This window comes from Akebia trifoliata, chromosome 4 (genome assembly GCF_017979445.1).
Source record: "Akebia trifoliata isolate Shusen 1 chromosome 4, ASM1797944v1, whole genome shotgun sequence".
Classification (NCBI taxonomy): Eukaryota; Viridiplantae; Streptophyta; class Magnoliopsida; order Ranunculales; family Lardizabalaceae; genus Akebia; species Akebia trifoliata.
Window position 1 is genome coordinate 6,007,287 of NC_141378.1, and position 14,962 is coordinate 6,022,248.

General features: G+C 36.2%; 1 protein-coding gene across 2 annotated transcripts in view; it reads left to right on the forward strand.

The window, feature by feature from the left end:
- Positions 1–247: 247 nt before the first annotated feature.
- Positions 248–14,962, forward strand: part of ILA (putative protein kinase regulator ILITHYIA) — a 35,664-nt gene continuing 20,949 nt past the window's right edge. The window contains exons 1-22 of one of the 2 annotated variants that reach the window (XM_086438834.1): positions 248–598; positions 1,948–2,333; positions 2,433–2,564; positions 2,694–3,075; positions 3,218–3,364; positions 3,463–3,647; positions 3,763–3,889; positions 3,997–4,070; positions 5,368–5,444; positions 5,572–5,608; positions 5,691–5,857; positions 7,101–7,284; positions 8,507–8,584; positions 9,149–9,268; positions 9,365–9,424; positions 12,025–12,150; positions 12,379–12,478; positions 12,582–12,751; positions 13,845–14,147; positions 14,243–14,359; positions 14,458–14,559; positions 14,645–14,794. In XM_086438834.1, coding sequence (XP_086294960.1) covers positions 496–598; positions 1,948–2,333; positions 2,433–2,564; positions 2,694–3,075; positions 3,218–3,364; positions 3,463–3,647; positions 3,763–3,889; positions 3,997–4,070; positions 5,368–5,444; positions 5,572–5,608; positions 5,691–5,857; positions 7,101–7,284; positions 8,507–8,584; positions 9,149–9,268; positions 9,365–9,424; positions 12,025–12,150; positions 12,379–12,478; positions 12,582–12,751; positions 13,845–14,147; positions 14,243–14,359; positions 14,458–14,559; positions 14,645–14,794 — 3,327 coding nt within the window. In that variant the 5' untranslated portion in view covers positions 248–495. The remainder of the gene's footprint in view (positions 599–1,947; positions 2,334–2,432; positions 2,565–2,693; positions 3,076–3,217; positions 3,365–3,462; positions 3,648–3,762; positions 3,890–3,996; positions 4,071–5,367; positions 5,445–5,571; positions 5,609–5,690; positions 5,858–7,100; positions 7,285–8,506; positions 8,585–9,148; positions 9,269–9,364; positions 9,425–12,024; positions 12,151–12,378; positions 12,479–12,581; positions 12,752–13,844; positions 14,148–14,242; positions 14,360–14,457; positions 14,560–14,644; positions 14,795–14,962) is intronic. The other variant, XM_086438835.1, reaches the window with a different exon arrangement.

Consider the following 14,962-nt stretch of genomic DNA (forward strand, 5'->3'; position numbering starts at 1 on the left):
TTAACAACCATGTTTTATTGATTGAACTGAACAAATTTTTTTCCCTATATGTTCACCAATTTGCTTACCATCAATGCCCATCGCTTATTAAATATGCCATAGGTAGACAATCTTCATGGTCAATCCGCGACGCACCTGATAATTCTCCTTCCAAAAGGCTGCAAAATTTAGTCCAAGTCTTTGCCCTAGCAGGCCAGCCCAGCCCAGCCCAAATGAGATTTTTCTGCTTTTAATTGCGTTTATCATCTTTCAAGTGTCAGCAGTCAGCACTCACAAACTAAAACCCTAATTTCTCCTTCGGAAGAAACAAGTCATACTGAACTAAAATATCTGAAAAAACCTAGAAGCTCTATCTCGAAGAACCCTAAAAAGTTTATAAAACCACCAATTGAAGAGCCAAAGAAACTCTACTGTTCTCCATTAAAAACTGCACTAGAAGACCATAGTTTCATTTTTTGATTCAGCCTTTACAGGCTGATTTCACTTGCGGAACCAATGGAGGCGCTGAGATCTGTATCCGAATTGGTATCGACTTCCTCCACCAAGCAACGAGTTCGGCTCTTCCGAGACGATTTATCTTCGATTCTAAATGATTCAGGTGTGTCTGCATTTTTTATTTATTTTTGGTTTGTTATTTGTTCCCCACTCATTTGTGTTTGTTTCCGAACAATTGGTCGAGTTTTGATTTAATTTTTATTAATTTTGAAATATTAATTGTTCTTCAAAATTAGAAACTTAGAATATTTGTTGCCGAATTTACTGGAAATGATGTGTAATTGCACATGAAATTCTTAATTGGCGATATTGGTCATTAAAATTCAGTTGATCCCGATGAAACAATCGAAGATTAGGAGTACGTAGGACATCACTTTAGAGGAAACCGACCAAATTAGTTGTTAGTTGAACCAATTGAAATGGCATTTATATCTCTTCCATGAGAAATTTTGTTTGAAATAATTTCTACCAATTTATAACTCTGAAGATCTGTTAAACTTTAAATTTGCAAAAGCTCTTATTTTGTTTATATTTCCATCCATAATTATCTATGGGCAACGTCAAAATCTTGGGGGAAAACGGTTAGATTAATCGAGACAAAGTGATATAAAGCTGTGAAATGGTGAGATCAACCAAAGCCAAAGCATTGCAAAGATGGGGCATACCCCAAATTTATGTACCACTTACCCCAAGAACCCATTTTTATAGCTTGGAGAGTGGCAGGACCTTATGATACCTTTTTCTTTTTGGATCAGTAAAATTTCATTTAAAGCCAGTAGAGGAGACCACCCAGACTACAGAGAGATTACAGACCAAACCCAAAACCAGAAAACTATAACCCCTACTTCAAGGACATATTACCAACCCAATCCCAACAACCAAGGAAGTATTTGAAGAAGACACCCCTAAACTCCTTAAAGATTTTACACCAAACTTAAAAACCTTGGTTATGAGGTTCATTTTGACTACAACCTTTTGCACTTCCCTAATATATGGGATAAGACACTGTAAGCCTAACTTTATTTATGCTATTTCTCCTCTTGATTAGGTGATTAAGAAGCATTATTTTATAATTAAATTTCGTTATCATGAGTCACGATCTCTCTTTGAGCACTGTGACAGCAGAAGTCAAGAGGTTGTCCTACAAGAGGACTGTAAACTCTTCCCGACAAGTGAAATTCATGTTGACTCAAACTGCTTTTATATACCTTCAATATATTCATTTAACTTCACTGGTTTCAGTGTAAATTTTGATTTGGATAAATTTTTTTGAGCATATGGTTCCTTATTAGGTTTCACACATCTTCCATTTTGTAATAGTTGCCTTATTTTGATGAATGGGTGAGCCTTAGAACTTTATAAAATTTATGATTTATATACTTTTTTTTTGGGGGTATTATATCATGTCTTCTCTGGTTCTTGACATATTTTCCATAATTTTCCCCATTTTAGCCCTTGCAGAAATGCCCGTTGATCTTGCATCACTTTTGGTGGATATTATTTTCAAAACATTGTTCATTTACGACGATGGTGCATCAAGAAAAGTTGTTGATGATGTGATTGTCAAGGCTTTAGGTGAAGTTACCTTTATGAAGAGTTTTGCTGCTACACTTGTTCAGGCCATGGAAAGGCAGCTAAAGTTCAAGTCCCATATTAGCTGCTACAAACTTCTCAAATGGTCTTGCTTACTTCTAAATAAGAGTCAGTTTACCACTGTGTCAAAAAATGCCTTGTGGAGAGTAGCTTCTTTACAGGCTTCCCTACTCCATATAGTCTTGCAAGGTTCCTTTCGCGTTCAAAGGGCTTGCAAGCAAACATTTATTCATCTATTCTCTCAGGTATATGTTTCTCATTTCTTTCCTAGTTTTCTCGCGAGTATTGATTTGTGTAATGCAAATTCCAACTACTTTTTGGGTTTTTGATTTTCGATTTTTCAGTCACCGGACCTGTACAAAGTCTATGTAGAGTTGCTAAAGGATTCAAAGATTCCTACCAAAGATAGTGCTGAGTTGATATTGTTGTTGCTAGACTTTTCAACTAGAGTCCCTTCTCTATTTGAACAATGCAAGGTAAAAAATGTTTTATTCTCATTATGGATAATAATCTCTCTCTCATTTCCCGTAAGAAATTTAGCATTTTATCTTTTAATGCTTCTTCAACATTTTTTTGCTAAAATCCTTATTCTGTCCTTTGCACAGCCAGTATTTCTTGAAATATATGTCAATGCAGTTCTGAATGCAAGAGATAAGCCTTCAAAGGGCCTTAGTGAAGCTTTTCGTCCACTTTTCAAGCATATGTCGCATGAAGATTTTAAAACTATAGTGGTTCCATCCTCTATTAAAATGTTAAAACGAAACCCAGAGATTGTGTTGGAATCAGTTGGAGTTCTGTTGAAATCGGTCGATCTTGATTTGAGCAAATATGCCACCGAAATTCTTTCAGTGGTTTTATCACAGGCTCGTCATGCTGAAGAAGGTAGAAGACTTGAGGCTTTGGCCATTGTAGGATGTTTGAGCCAAAAGTCTAGTGATCCAGATGCTCTACAAGCAATGTTCAACGCTGTCAAAGCTGTCATTGGAGGTTTTCTTTTCTTTTTTGTTCATATTTTTATATAATTAGTTGAGCTATTCTGTACCTTATAGCAGTATGGGTTCCTCCATCTTCAGTTTGTGAATATGTTTGTCCTGACACAAGTTTTCTCACATGGAACAACTGTAAACAGGTTCAGAAGGAAGACTAGCGATTCCTTACCAGAGGGTTGGTATGATCAATGCCTTGCAAGAATTGTCGAGTGCTCCTGATGGAAAATCACTGAACAACCTTGTCCGTACCATATGTACCTTTCTTTTGTCCTGTTATAAGGATGAAGGTAAACATCCCATTTGAAATTTCTTATTTGGTGCACTGTCCCTCTCCCTCACCCCCTTATAATCCCTTAACCTTTGTATCATAACTTATTGTATACAGGAAATGAAGAGGTGAAGCTTGCGATCTTGCCTGTGATAGCTTCCTGGGCTGCACGATCTGCAGAAGCTGTTCAACCAGATGTTATTTCTTTCATTTCTGCAGGCCTCAAGGAAAAGGAAACCTTAAGAAGAGGGCATCTTCGTTGTCTCCGAGTCATCTCCAAGAATGCTGATGTTTGTTTACGGGTGTGGAAACTGATCTAGTTATTTATCTCTGTCCTCTGTATTGTTGATTGGGCTATTCTTTTAGTCTGTTCTGATTTAGAGTTTATTGTAACATATTATAATACCCTATCTGCAGATATCATCTTTACTGGGACCTCTTACCCAACTTGTGAAAACTGGTTCTACCAAAGCAGCACAACGATTAGATGTCATTTATGCATTACTTTTAGCAGCAAAGATTGCAGCTATTGATATCAAAGCAGGTTTTTTTTGGATTAGTATCTTTTATTAGCAATTTTAATGGTGCTTATTATTAGTTATTGCTTCTCTGTATGCGTTTGGTTAAGGTTAAAAATGTTGGCTTTTCCAGAGGAGACCATGTCAAAGGAAAAGATTTGGTTGTTAATATGCCAAAGTGAACCTTCATTGGTACATATTTCACTGGTAAGTGTTCAGGATTTTTGTTAATAGATTTTAAATTAGTTTTTCGTATCTAAAGCTGAGTACAGAATAAGGGATATCTCGCATTGTACGAGAAATTTGTATTTACACCACCATTTGTCTAGGAATCTGTGACATTGTTTGCTTTCCAAAGTGCATGAGAGATGATGAGGACCCATCTCTAACAAGGTCAATCACATTCATAAGTTCTTGGGATCTCTACGTTTGAGGAGGATCTGTGCAAGTCCTTTTGATCTTGATCAATTTGTTTTCTCTTGCATATGATTTACAAATCTTTGTTAAATGTACAAATGTAATTAAAAATTGTACCTAAAAAAGAATTAGGTTATCTCTTGTTACAAAAATCTTGTGAATGGGGTGATAAATTGGGACTTTGGGTTTAGAAGAACGTTTAATGATTGGGAGGTGGACAGTTTAGGGAGTCTAATTTCTTTGGTGGAGAGTAGAAACTGGGAGAGTTCCTCGGAAGATCAGAGAGTGTGGGGTGGTACTACGGATGAGAAGTTTATGGTTTAGTCCCTGTATGAGGGTATGGCACATGGCATGGTAACGTCTTTCCCTCACTCTGTTGTCTGGGGCAGTAAGGTTCCCCCAAAGATTTCAACCTTTCTGTGGTTGGCAACTTTAGGGAGACTTGCAACTTTGGATCAGTTAATAGGAAGAGGTTTTATCTCGCCAAATCAGTGTTGCATGTGCAAATCTTAGGCGGAAATGGTGGATCATTTATTCATTGCCAGGTGGCTCATCTTGTGTGGTCGCATTTTCCATCTTTGCTTGGTCTCGTAGGGTGTTTTCCCAAATCAGTCAAGTTAGCATTAGAGTCTTGGCTGACATGGGGAGGATCTTTCATGCCCTTGAAGCGGATTATTTAGTTCTTGGTTCCGTTCGCAATTTGTTGGGGTATTTGGAAAGAGCGCAACCGACGCATTTTTGAGGGGAAAGATTCTACCTTGGATGGTCTTATTCTCTCCATTTTGGAGATCATGTTTTCTTGGAGCAAACTTTTTAAAGAGTTTAAAGGGGTGTTTTTTGAGGATTTTTTTGTGAGATGGGATAGGGTGTGTTCTTTGTAGTAAGAGCTTTTTGTTGTTTCCGGTTGCTTTGTTTCTTCTTGTGTTTTGGGTTGATCTCCTCGACCCCCCTTGTTGGTTTTTAATAAATTTATCTTTATCGATAAAAAAAATAAAATTGTACCTATATTTCCCTGCTACAACACCACGTGCATGTTTTATATTCCTTGTGTTTTCTGCTATTTTAACATACTTATATTGTTCTTCAGCTTTCAAAATTATCAATCGAGGATTGTTTGGCATGTGTGGATCTTCTTGAGGTGCTGCTTGTGGATCATGTGCACAGGTTTTAAATTTGTACTGCATGGTGTTGCTGTCATATTTCTCTTTACCTCCGTTAGTTGTTTATGTAAAGCGTCCAATTAAACTGGGAATGTAGATTATTGATTTACTCATTGTTCTCTCTTCTGTAGAGTGTCAGAGACGTCCGTTGTTCTACAACTTTTACAGGTAACGGATTTGGAAATGCACTTCTTAAGTCACTATTTCCTGCTGAGAGTTTCATCACTGACTAATGATTGGTGTGATGCAGTCAATACTCTACCTAATTTGCCATCCAAGTTGGGACGTTCGTAGGGTGGCTTATGATGCCACAAAAAAAATCTTCTCTGCTTGCCCACAATTATCAGAGGACCTCTTACTTGAATTTACGAATTTCCTTCATGTAGTTGGGGATAGAATGTGCCATCTTAAATTAAGGTATGTTCAAATTTATTGAGAGGCCCTAAGTTTGGGTGCATTTGTTTGTGGTAAGTTCCTGGCAGGAATAGTAAATTCTAGATTGTTATTTGAGTTGTGTTAATTATTTATGGGATTTGAAAGTTCTTGATGGTGGCGGTGATAGTGGTTGCTGGAATTTGGAGATATGTCGTCATGTGTGATGAGAGAGTTGTTTGTTGTTGTTTGTTTTTGACCTCTATGATTACCAGAAACTAACTGATGCAAAAATGTTTGGGTGTTGAGAAAGATAAATGTACTGAAGGGTAAAGAGTACAGAAAAAGAAGCTCCAATGTGATTGTGTTTTCATCGAACTAGTTTGTGTTAGAAACTATGGGCATTGAGCAATGTAGTTGTGTTTTCCTGTAATACTAAAAGGTATTTTATTTATTGTAACACAAATCATCATCAATGCACTGTGAAATGATGGTACATTAAAGTGCTTTTGTGGAGATTTTTACTAGGGGACTGGGCAGGGGCGGATTTACAGTGGGGGACTTGGCCCGACAAGAATTTTCAAAGTCTATATATTAATGAGCTATTGCGACAGATATTAGCGGCGGATAAAAATCTGCCACTATTGCCTCCACAAAATATTTTTTTCACTCTAAGTTGCCCTACAAAAAAATTTCTACTCTTAATTGCCCCCACATGAGCAAAATCCTGGCTCCGCCCCTGGGACTGGGAGTGTTTTTCTTTGTAGTTGGGTAAAATGTGTATTACATTAATTGATAAGGTGTGTGTACGGTTCCTAAGGGATACAATTTTGTCCTAGTCAACCGACTTCATCGAGAAAGCTTACTATTTTTGGGCCTACCAGTTGATAACAAGATCACTAACCAACTTATAGGTCTCATGATATATCTCAGTATAGAATATGAGATCAAAGATCTTTATTTGTTTTGAAACTCCCCCGGTGGGTGGGTAATACCTAGAATAGGCATTTTTGATACTATGCGATATGTGCCTACTGATGTGTGCATACAGTCTGCATAGGATTAGCTGCTTCAATGGGATCTTTCCTCCTGGTTGGAGGAGAAATTACCAAACATCTAACAGTCCCTCACGCTTGGTGTCAATGATTTTTTTATTTGATTTGAGTAGGATCAGTGCCAAAACGTTCTCACTCATTGGTAGTCATAGATCATGTTGGGATTCTGGGCAAGCTAGTAAGCTGCTACCCTAGGATATTCTGTATTATCTCAAGTTATATCGGCTCTGTAGTGATGCAGAAAATTTGCTGGATGCTCAAGTGCCATTCCTTCCATCGGTTGAGGTTATGGTGAAAGCTTTGCTTGTGATTGCTCCACCAGCTCTAGCTGCTGGTCCAAATGCGTGCGCAAGGCTTATATTTTGCTCACATCATCCCTGTATTGCAAACAATAAGAACAGAGATGCAGTATGGCGGGTAATTCAATTCATAATTATTTTAGATACTTCATATTTTTTGGTTATTCTTTTTTGTCAAATTTCTCTTCACGTGACTATTAGAATGATATATAAGCCTTATCTGAAAGCAACCATGTCGAAACAAGAAAAAGTTTTTTCCCTGAACTGAGTTATGTGGGCATCTTAGAGCACCCGACTCATCCTTGGGGCACATGCAGTCCCCAACACGCACCAGGTAATTTCTGGGATAAATCCCTGAGGGTGGCCCCCTAAGGGGGAATTCGAACTGAAGACCTCTGCTTCCTGAGGTGTGGTTTTGGCCATCTCACCAACCCTTAGATGGTTGAAATTAAACCCCTAAAAAATACAAAACAAGAATTGTTGCTACCACACAGTTCATGGAAATTTGTTTATATCTTTGAGGCAGTTAAATATGATGTCTTATATCTTTGACTGCCTCAAAGATATAGCAAGATTCCTAAGTTTTATGTCATAAAACTATCAGAATTTGGTGGTGGCATGAATCGAATAGTAAGTTTTGTAAAACCAGACTAGACCGGCTGGTTGAACCGGTTCCCTAGGCAGCTTGGGAAACCATTGACCCTGTAAATTGGGACAGATTGGCATATGTCTTGCAAACCATTGAATCCAGAAGATGGTTGAACTGGTGAACTGTGTGAACCAGATGACTTGGAAGTGGAACATTTGAACTGTCAAGGTCCATGCGATTTCAGCCTTCTATTGTAAAAAATACCTTAAAATAAATTGAAATATGTTAAAAGTTAAACAAAACAAAAATAAATGAGGTCCAAATAGAAATTTAAATCCAAACAGTTTTTATAAACTTTAAAAGAAAATAAAACCCCCTAACCCTAGGAGCAGAGTTGGATGGTTAAAGTGGAGAGTTGTTTGACATCTTGAAAGGTTACATAGATATTTCACCACATGTCAGATATGAGAGGAATCTGTTTATTGTGTTCCGAAAGTAATAATTTTACGTCTGGTCACCGAGACAAAGATGATTGTGCTAAACTAAAATCTGTTTACTTGTGGCATAAATTGATTTTTATAGTTGATACTATAGGCTGAATTTTATTTGAAAAGGCTTTGTTAAGTTTGTTGCTTCATGTACTATCTACTGCATTTAGTTATTCCCCCTCCCCCCCCTCTCTCAAATTCAGTTGTTTTACTTGATGGGAGAGTATGTCTCTGAAGTCATTGCCTTTTTTGCTCATTTTCAGCGGCTTCAGATGAATTTGCGAAGGCATGGGTTTGATGTTATTAGTGTTATTACTGCAAATCTGGGGGACATATGCAAGGTAAAACAGAACTTTGGTTAAGTAGTTTAGTGAAATATTAATCCTGAGGCGTTTGAAGTTCATTCCTGAATGAACTTGCACTGAAAATATTCGGCTATGCAATGGATTTGATATTTCTTTTTTAGGCAACTGTTAGTTATTCAGCATTTCTCTTTGCAAACACATGCATGAATTGATTTTAAGAATTGAACTTCATTGTATCTAGCTTTCCACTCAACCAATTTCCTATTGAACCTTTCTGTGACTGGATCCCACACTCCACTAGCTTTTTTTTTGGGGTACCAAGCCCAAGGTAACTCAATTGTAACAAATGAATCAAGCAGCCCAAGATGCTGGCCAGTACAAGTGATGTTAACTGATGTTTCTTTCTTTTTCTCCTCTCTCTAAGTTTATAAAAGTGATGTTTTCACTGTCTTAAGTTGTTATTTTCATGTCCTCACGTCTTAATCAATATTCATTGGTCTATGCATTACTTATATTTGTCTTAGTTACCTAATATATTTTACACATAAATGACATGCTAGCAGCGACTAATATTCCCCATGATCATTTGCGACTTTACAGGGTCTGCTAGGACCAATGGGGCTAATGAATCCTAACCCTTCGGAACAACTAGCTGCTATAAATTCTTTATCAACCTTGATGTCTATATTACCCAAAGACACCTACGTAGAGTTTGAGAAGGTTAGCTGCTTTAGAACATCTTGTATACTTTCTGTACTGGTTTAATGAGTTCATACTTTTTAAATGCTACTGTCACTTGTCTACTTTTCTGGCCAGCACCTGAACAACCTTCCAGACCGCCTTTCACATGATATGCTTTCGGAAAGTGACATTCAGGTAAATTGTTTCAGCTTAACTACTTGATATTTATTTTTAGATCGTTTCCAATGTACGGAACATAACTTATTGTAATATATATTTTTTTCCTTTGCCTACTTTTTTTCTTGAGTTAAAATTTTCACAAATTGGAATATTATTTTTGAGAGTCATGTAAAAGAGCCCCATAATAGAAATGATGTTCAAATGCATCCTACCCAAGAAGGCCTTGAAATCTAATTCTGCCCTAGGGAGATCTTTTCTCTTGAGTGGTGGAATAGTTGAGCTTGTATTGGTTATATGCTTCATCAGAGGGATGTGGACCAATACAATAATGAATTTTCTATTATGTTTCTACTCACTCGTGTAACAAATCTTCCGTTAAATACGTTGCTCCATTTTTTTGATGAAGAAATATGCCCCTCCCATTACCGTGTACTGTTTAATTTCTAATATTTAATTTCTAATAGTTGCTGCTATTCAAAACTAACTTATGAAGACTTCTGATGCAGGACGATGAAGGGAGATAGGAAAATGAAATTTGATTTAGGAAAAAATAGGGGATGTAGGGAAATCTAGTAGGGGATTGGGTTAGGGGAAGGTTTAGGTTATTTGGGTGTAGGGTAGATTTGATTTAGGAGATTAATGAAGTAAAGGTTAAAAAAAGTGGGGAAGGATTAAAGGGTAGAACAAAATGGGGTTTGTAGGTTTCAAAAATCCAGAATCAAGAATTAAGAATTAAGAAAGGGATTTTAAGAATCAAGAATCAAGAATCAATAATCAAGAAAGGGGTTTCAAGAATGAAGATTCAAGACTTCAAGAAATCAAAAATTAAGAATTCTTGAATAAAATCTAGAAAACAAAATTTATGGGTTGGGTTCTTGAAAGGATTAGAGGGTTCTTGATCTCTCATAAATAAACAAAAGGGGATAGGGAGAGAAAAAAATGATATTTACCATAGAATCACCCCAATGATTTCCATGACACCAACCACATTGAATGTACCAACATTAAAAAAAAATAGAATCTTCTGTAATTTGTTTATTCCATTCATTCGTTGTCAATAAACCCTAATACAATCTATTACTAAGGAAAAAAAATATCAAGAATCCTATTCAAACTAAAATACAAAACAAATAAATCTAATTTTCGTAACTTTCTCTCTCCTAATTTTCAAACCCTAAGAAACTTAAATAAAAGACTAAGTAAAGTTACTAAACTATCCCTAGATGTTATACTAAGACCATGGGCCAATAAAACATGAAAATAAGTCCTAATAACGTAAAATTAAAGCCCTAAAATAGAAATCTAAATAAAAACTAAAATCTACTCTTCAAGATTTGATGTCCTCATCAATTCTCTTCAACTGGGAAGATTTCGTCATTGGCGAAATAAAATTGTAGTAATTCTGATTATCGGTTGTGTTCCGAAATAACTTCCCTTTTTGTAAGTAAGACCTGCACATTTATTCATTTTTTAAAAAATTTCTCTAGTTGAGATGTTCTAGCCGATGTCATCCTACGTTTAAAACATAATTCAATATCAATCGCTACAAATTGTCCACTTAGAATCAAATGTCTTATAGAAAAACTATGGTAATGAGAAGACACCATTTGATAATAAGGTTGAAGCATGGGGCATTTGTTTCCATTCATAGGACGGTCCTTTTATATTATGCATTTTTTGAAAGTCTTTTACTGTAGAATCTTATTTCCAAACCCATTAAGTAAGTTAATAGAAAAAAAATTATAAATTCAAAATTGGGAACTCTCCTAACAATGATAAGCTGATGTGATCGTACTATTCTAACCACTCCAAATAGTTGCTTATTTTATGAAGGTAGGGTACAAAATCTATGGTGATGATAATGATCATATGGTTGATGGTGTTGTCCTTGTCGGTGATGAACTGGGTCTCTAGTTCTCTTGCTTTTGTGTAATATATGATGTTTCTAGGTTGGACCCACTCCCTGTGCACCTTATCACAAGTTTTTGACATTTAGCCATGTGATTCTTGATAATCCAAACATTTGTTAAGCTTGCAATCATCTACTCTTGCTTGCCGCTGTCATTTAGAAACGTATCTTACTTTTGACCAAGATCTATGTTTTTTTATTTTCTTCATTATACTGGCTCGGGCCTCTAGTTCTGATACTTAGTTCAAGAGGCCGGTGTTTTCCAAAAACTCAAGATTCAAATTTTACTAGATTGTGGTCTTTTTGCAGCTCTCTTGTACCACAATAATTATTGTGGACCGTCTTTCATGGAATTTTTAATTTTCCCCTCAAATTCAGTCTTTGGATGCATCAGAATTCAGGAAAATATTGGTGGGGGATTTATAATACCCGCTGGTATTATTGTCCCCAACCTTGTGCATTTACCATTTTCTTAAAGATTTTTATTTTTTGATAGATATAGGTTTAGTGGTTAGCAAATGAAGTTGGGTTCAAGGGCTTGAACATAAGACGTGGGAACAACACTCCATGTCTTACCACTTAGCTAAGTCGGCACTTCAACTTTAAGATTTTTATTGTTACGATCATGCGTAATTTTTAGTTTTGATCTTAAATTTATTGCATCATGTTGTATAGAAAGTGTTCTGAAGTCGAATTTATCATACAGATTTTTCATACACCGGAAGGAGTTCTCTCCAGTGAGCAAGGTGTTTATGTTGCAGAGTCTGTTGCTGTTAAAAACACAAAACAGGCAAAGGGGCGTTTCCGGGTTTATGATGACCAGGATGACGAGGTAAATACATGTACTCAATTTTACCTTTTGTTTTTGATAGGTATAGGGTTAGTAGTTAGTAAATGAAGTAGGGTTCAAGGAGGTATGAACCTAGGACGTGAAAAACACTCCACACGTCTTACCACTTAGCTAAGCTGGCACTTCAATTTTGCCTTCTTTTTATTTATTTATTTTTTTGTTTGTGACACATCCCAATCTATGATAATACTTTGTTATGTCTGTTGCTAGGATCATGTCAGACCTAATCATTCTGTACAGAGAGAGCCTTCTAAAAGAGAAGCTACTGGTGTAGGGAAAAAGGACATGGGGAAGGGAACAAAGAAAACTGGCATGCCATCTTTCCACTTCTTTTCTTTGCGTAAATATTTTTTCCATTAAAGTACCAATTCTGAATTTTGATAATATTCTTTTAATTTATTTGGTCTATCTAGACAAGGGTAAGACTGCGAAGGAAGAGGCACGCGATTTGCAGCTAAGGGAGGAAGTTTTGACTCGTGAGAAGGTTAGATGTATACAGAAGAATATCTGTTTGATGCTGAGAGCTCTGGGGGAAATTGCCATCTCTAATCCTGTATTTACACACAGTGAACTACCTTCCCTGGTATGCATCTCACCATCTGTTTTTCTTTTATTTCATTATATTAATGTTTTCTGAAGTGAAAGTCATCCTTCTTGATATATGTATATTATGCTGGTACTTGTATCTGCCATATAAAATTAATTGTGCTTCATTTAGTTTTTAATGTTTGTGTCCGGATCCCATTTTCAGAGTATTACTTAGAAGATTGGAATTGAAAAATGATTTTCACATGTTTTTGCATAGAATTTGTGATTTGCAGAAGAACGTGCTCTATGTAGTCATTGGTCCAATGCTTCCCTTTAGAGTAAGTTATTTAAACGAGGTCAAAATCTTTCCTTACTTCCAATGTCAATCAACCATCAAGGGTTTGAATCTAATGGATATTGTTACAGAAGACAGCAATGTTATTTTTTTTTGGTTCCTAGAGAAAGAGTTGGTCTTGGAGATTATTTCATATCATCAAAGAAATTTGGGATCTAGCATTGAATGTAAATGTCTTCTCTCTTTTTCTGATGTCAGCCAATGTTAAGGCAGATTTCTTAACCGGTGGAGGTGTTTCTAGGGCGTAGTGGTGTTTTGTTATTTTTCATCCTTTTTGACAGCTCAATATTTAACGAGCGTCTTTCATTGCACATGGCCAAACTATTTGAGTCAATTCCTTTGTCTTTTTACCACATATTGGGGCTACTCCTAGTTTCTTTCGGAAGTGATCATTTTTAATTTTACATTCTTAGTTTTGGCATGTATCTGTTGCAGTAACCCTACTATGCACACAATTCTTTTTTCCTATATTTTTTTTATTGGTCCTTGTAGCTTTGCTTTTACTATGAAATAAAACTGCTATGGTTACTGATGATAGTTTTTTTTTGGTACATCATACATGTTTATTTTGATCTCAAAAGGTTTTTACCATGATTTCCAATGTGATCATGATATTGTGTGGTGGACTAAATTTCATATTATAGTGACGATCATGCACTTTTCTTCATTAGATATTCTGCTTGTGTAATTAATAATTCCATTCCTATGATATGCTCTCTCTCACTCTCTCCCGGTTTTTTTCTTTGACTTTTCAATTTTTGCTGCAGTTGATATTTATTTCTTTTAATGACAGGTTAAGTTTGTTGAACCTTTATTGCGGTCTCCAATAGTAGGTGATGTAGCATTTGAAACCATGCTGAAGCTTTCAAGATGTGTTGCTTCTCCTCTTTGTAATTGGGCTCCTGAGATTGCTGCTGCTTTACGTATAATTTCTACTGAAGAAATTCGTGTCGTGTGGGAGCTAATTCCACCAGTTATTGTCGGGGAAACCCGAGAAAGGCCCTCCGTGGGTCTTTTTGAGAGAATAGTTGTTGGATTATCAATATCCTGTAAATCTGGACCACTTCCAGTAGATTCCTTTATTTTCATATTCCCGGTACTTCTCACCGTTTGAATTATTTGTTTGTGTTCTCTACTCTTAATTGTTTCACTAATGTGTCTGATTGTAAAAAAATAAATTTTTTCATTCAGATCTTGGAGCAGATATTGTTGTCATCAAAGAAGACAGGGCTTCATGACGATGTGCTTCGGATACTTTCTTTGCACTTGGATCCCATATTACCACTTCCCAGGCTTCGAATGCTATCAGTTACACCTTTCAAACCCTAACTCTTGCACATCTGGCATTTTTTATCTTCATATTTATTTTTAATTACTTAGTACATTTTCCGCCTCCTGTTTTGCAGGTTCTTTATCATGTTCTTGGTGTTGTCCCAGCTTATCAAGCATCAATTGGACCAATGTTAAATGAATTATGTTTGGGTTTGCAACCAGAGGAACTTGCACCTGTGAGTGCCTTCATACCGTTATTGTTCTTCAAAGTGTTCTTTTAATACTGTAATGTTACATACTTTTCACCTACATGTTGAACAGGCTCTTTGTGGAGTGTATGCTAAAGATGTTCATGTGAGGCTGGCCTGCTTGAATGCCATAAAATGCATCCCCTGTGTTACTGGCCGTTCTCTTCCTCAGAATGTTGAGGTTGCAACAAACATTTGGATTGCTCTACATGATTCAGAAAAGGTTGTCATTCTAATTAATGTCATTTCTGAAAGAATAATTGATAACCTTTGAATGACCAATTGGACTTTATGGTTTTTTTTGATAATTTATGAGCGAGTTTTTGTTTTTTATGTCTGTTTTATCATTGCCCATTGTTTCAACAAAAGTTTCCTGAACATTTCCATAATT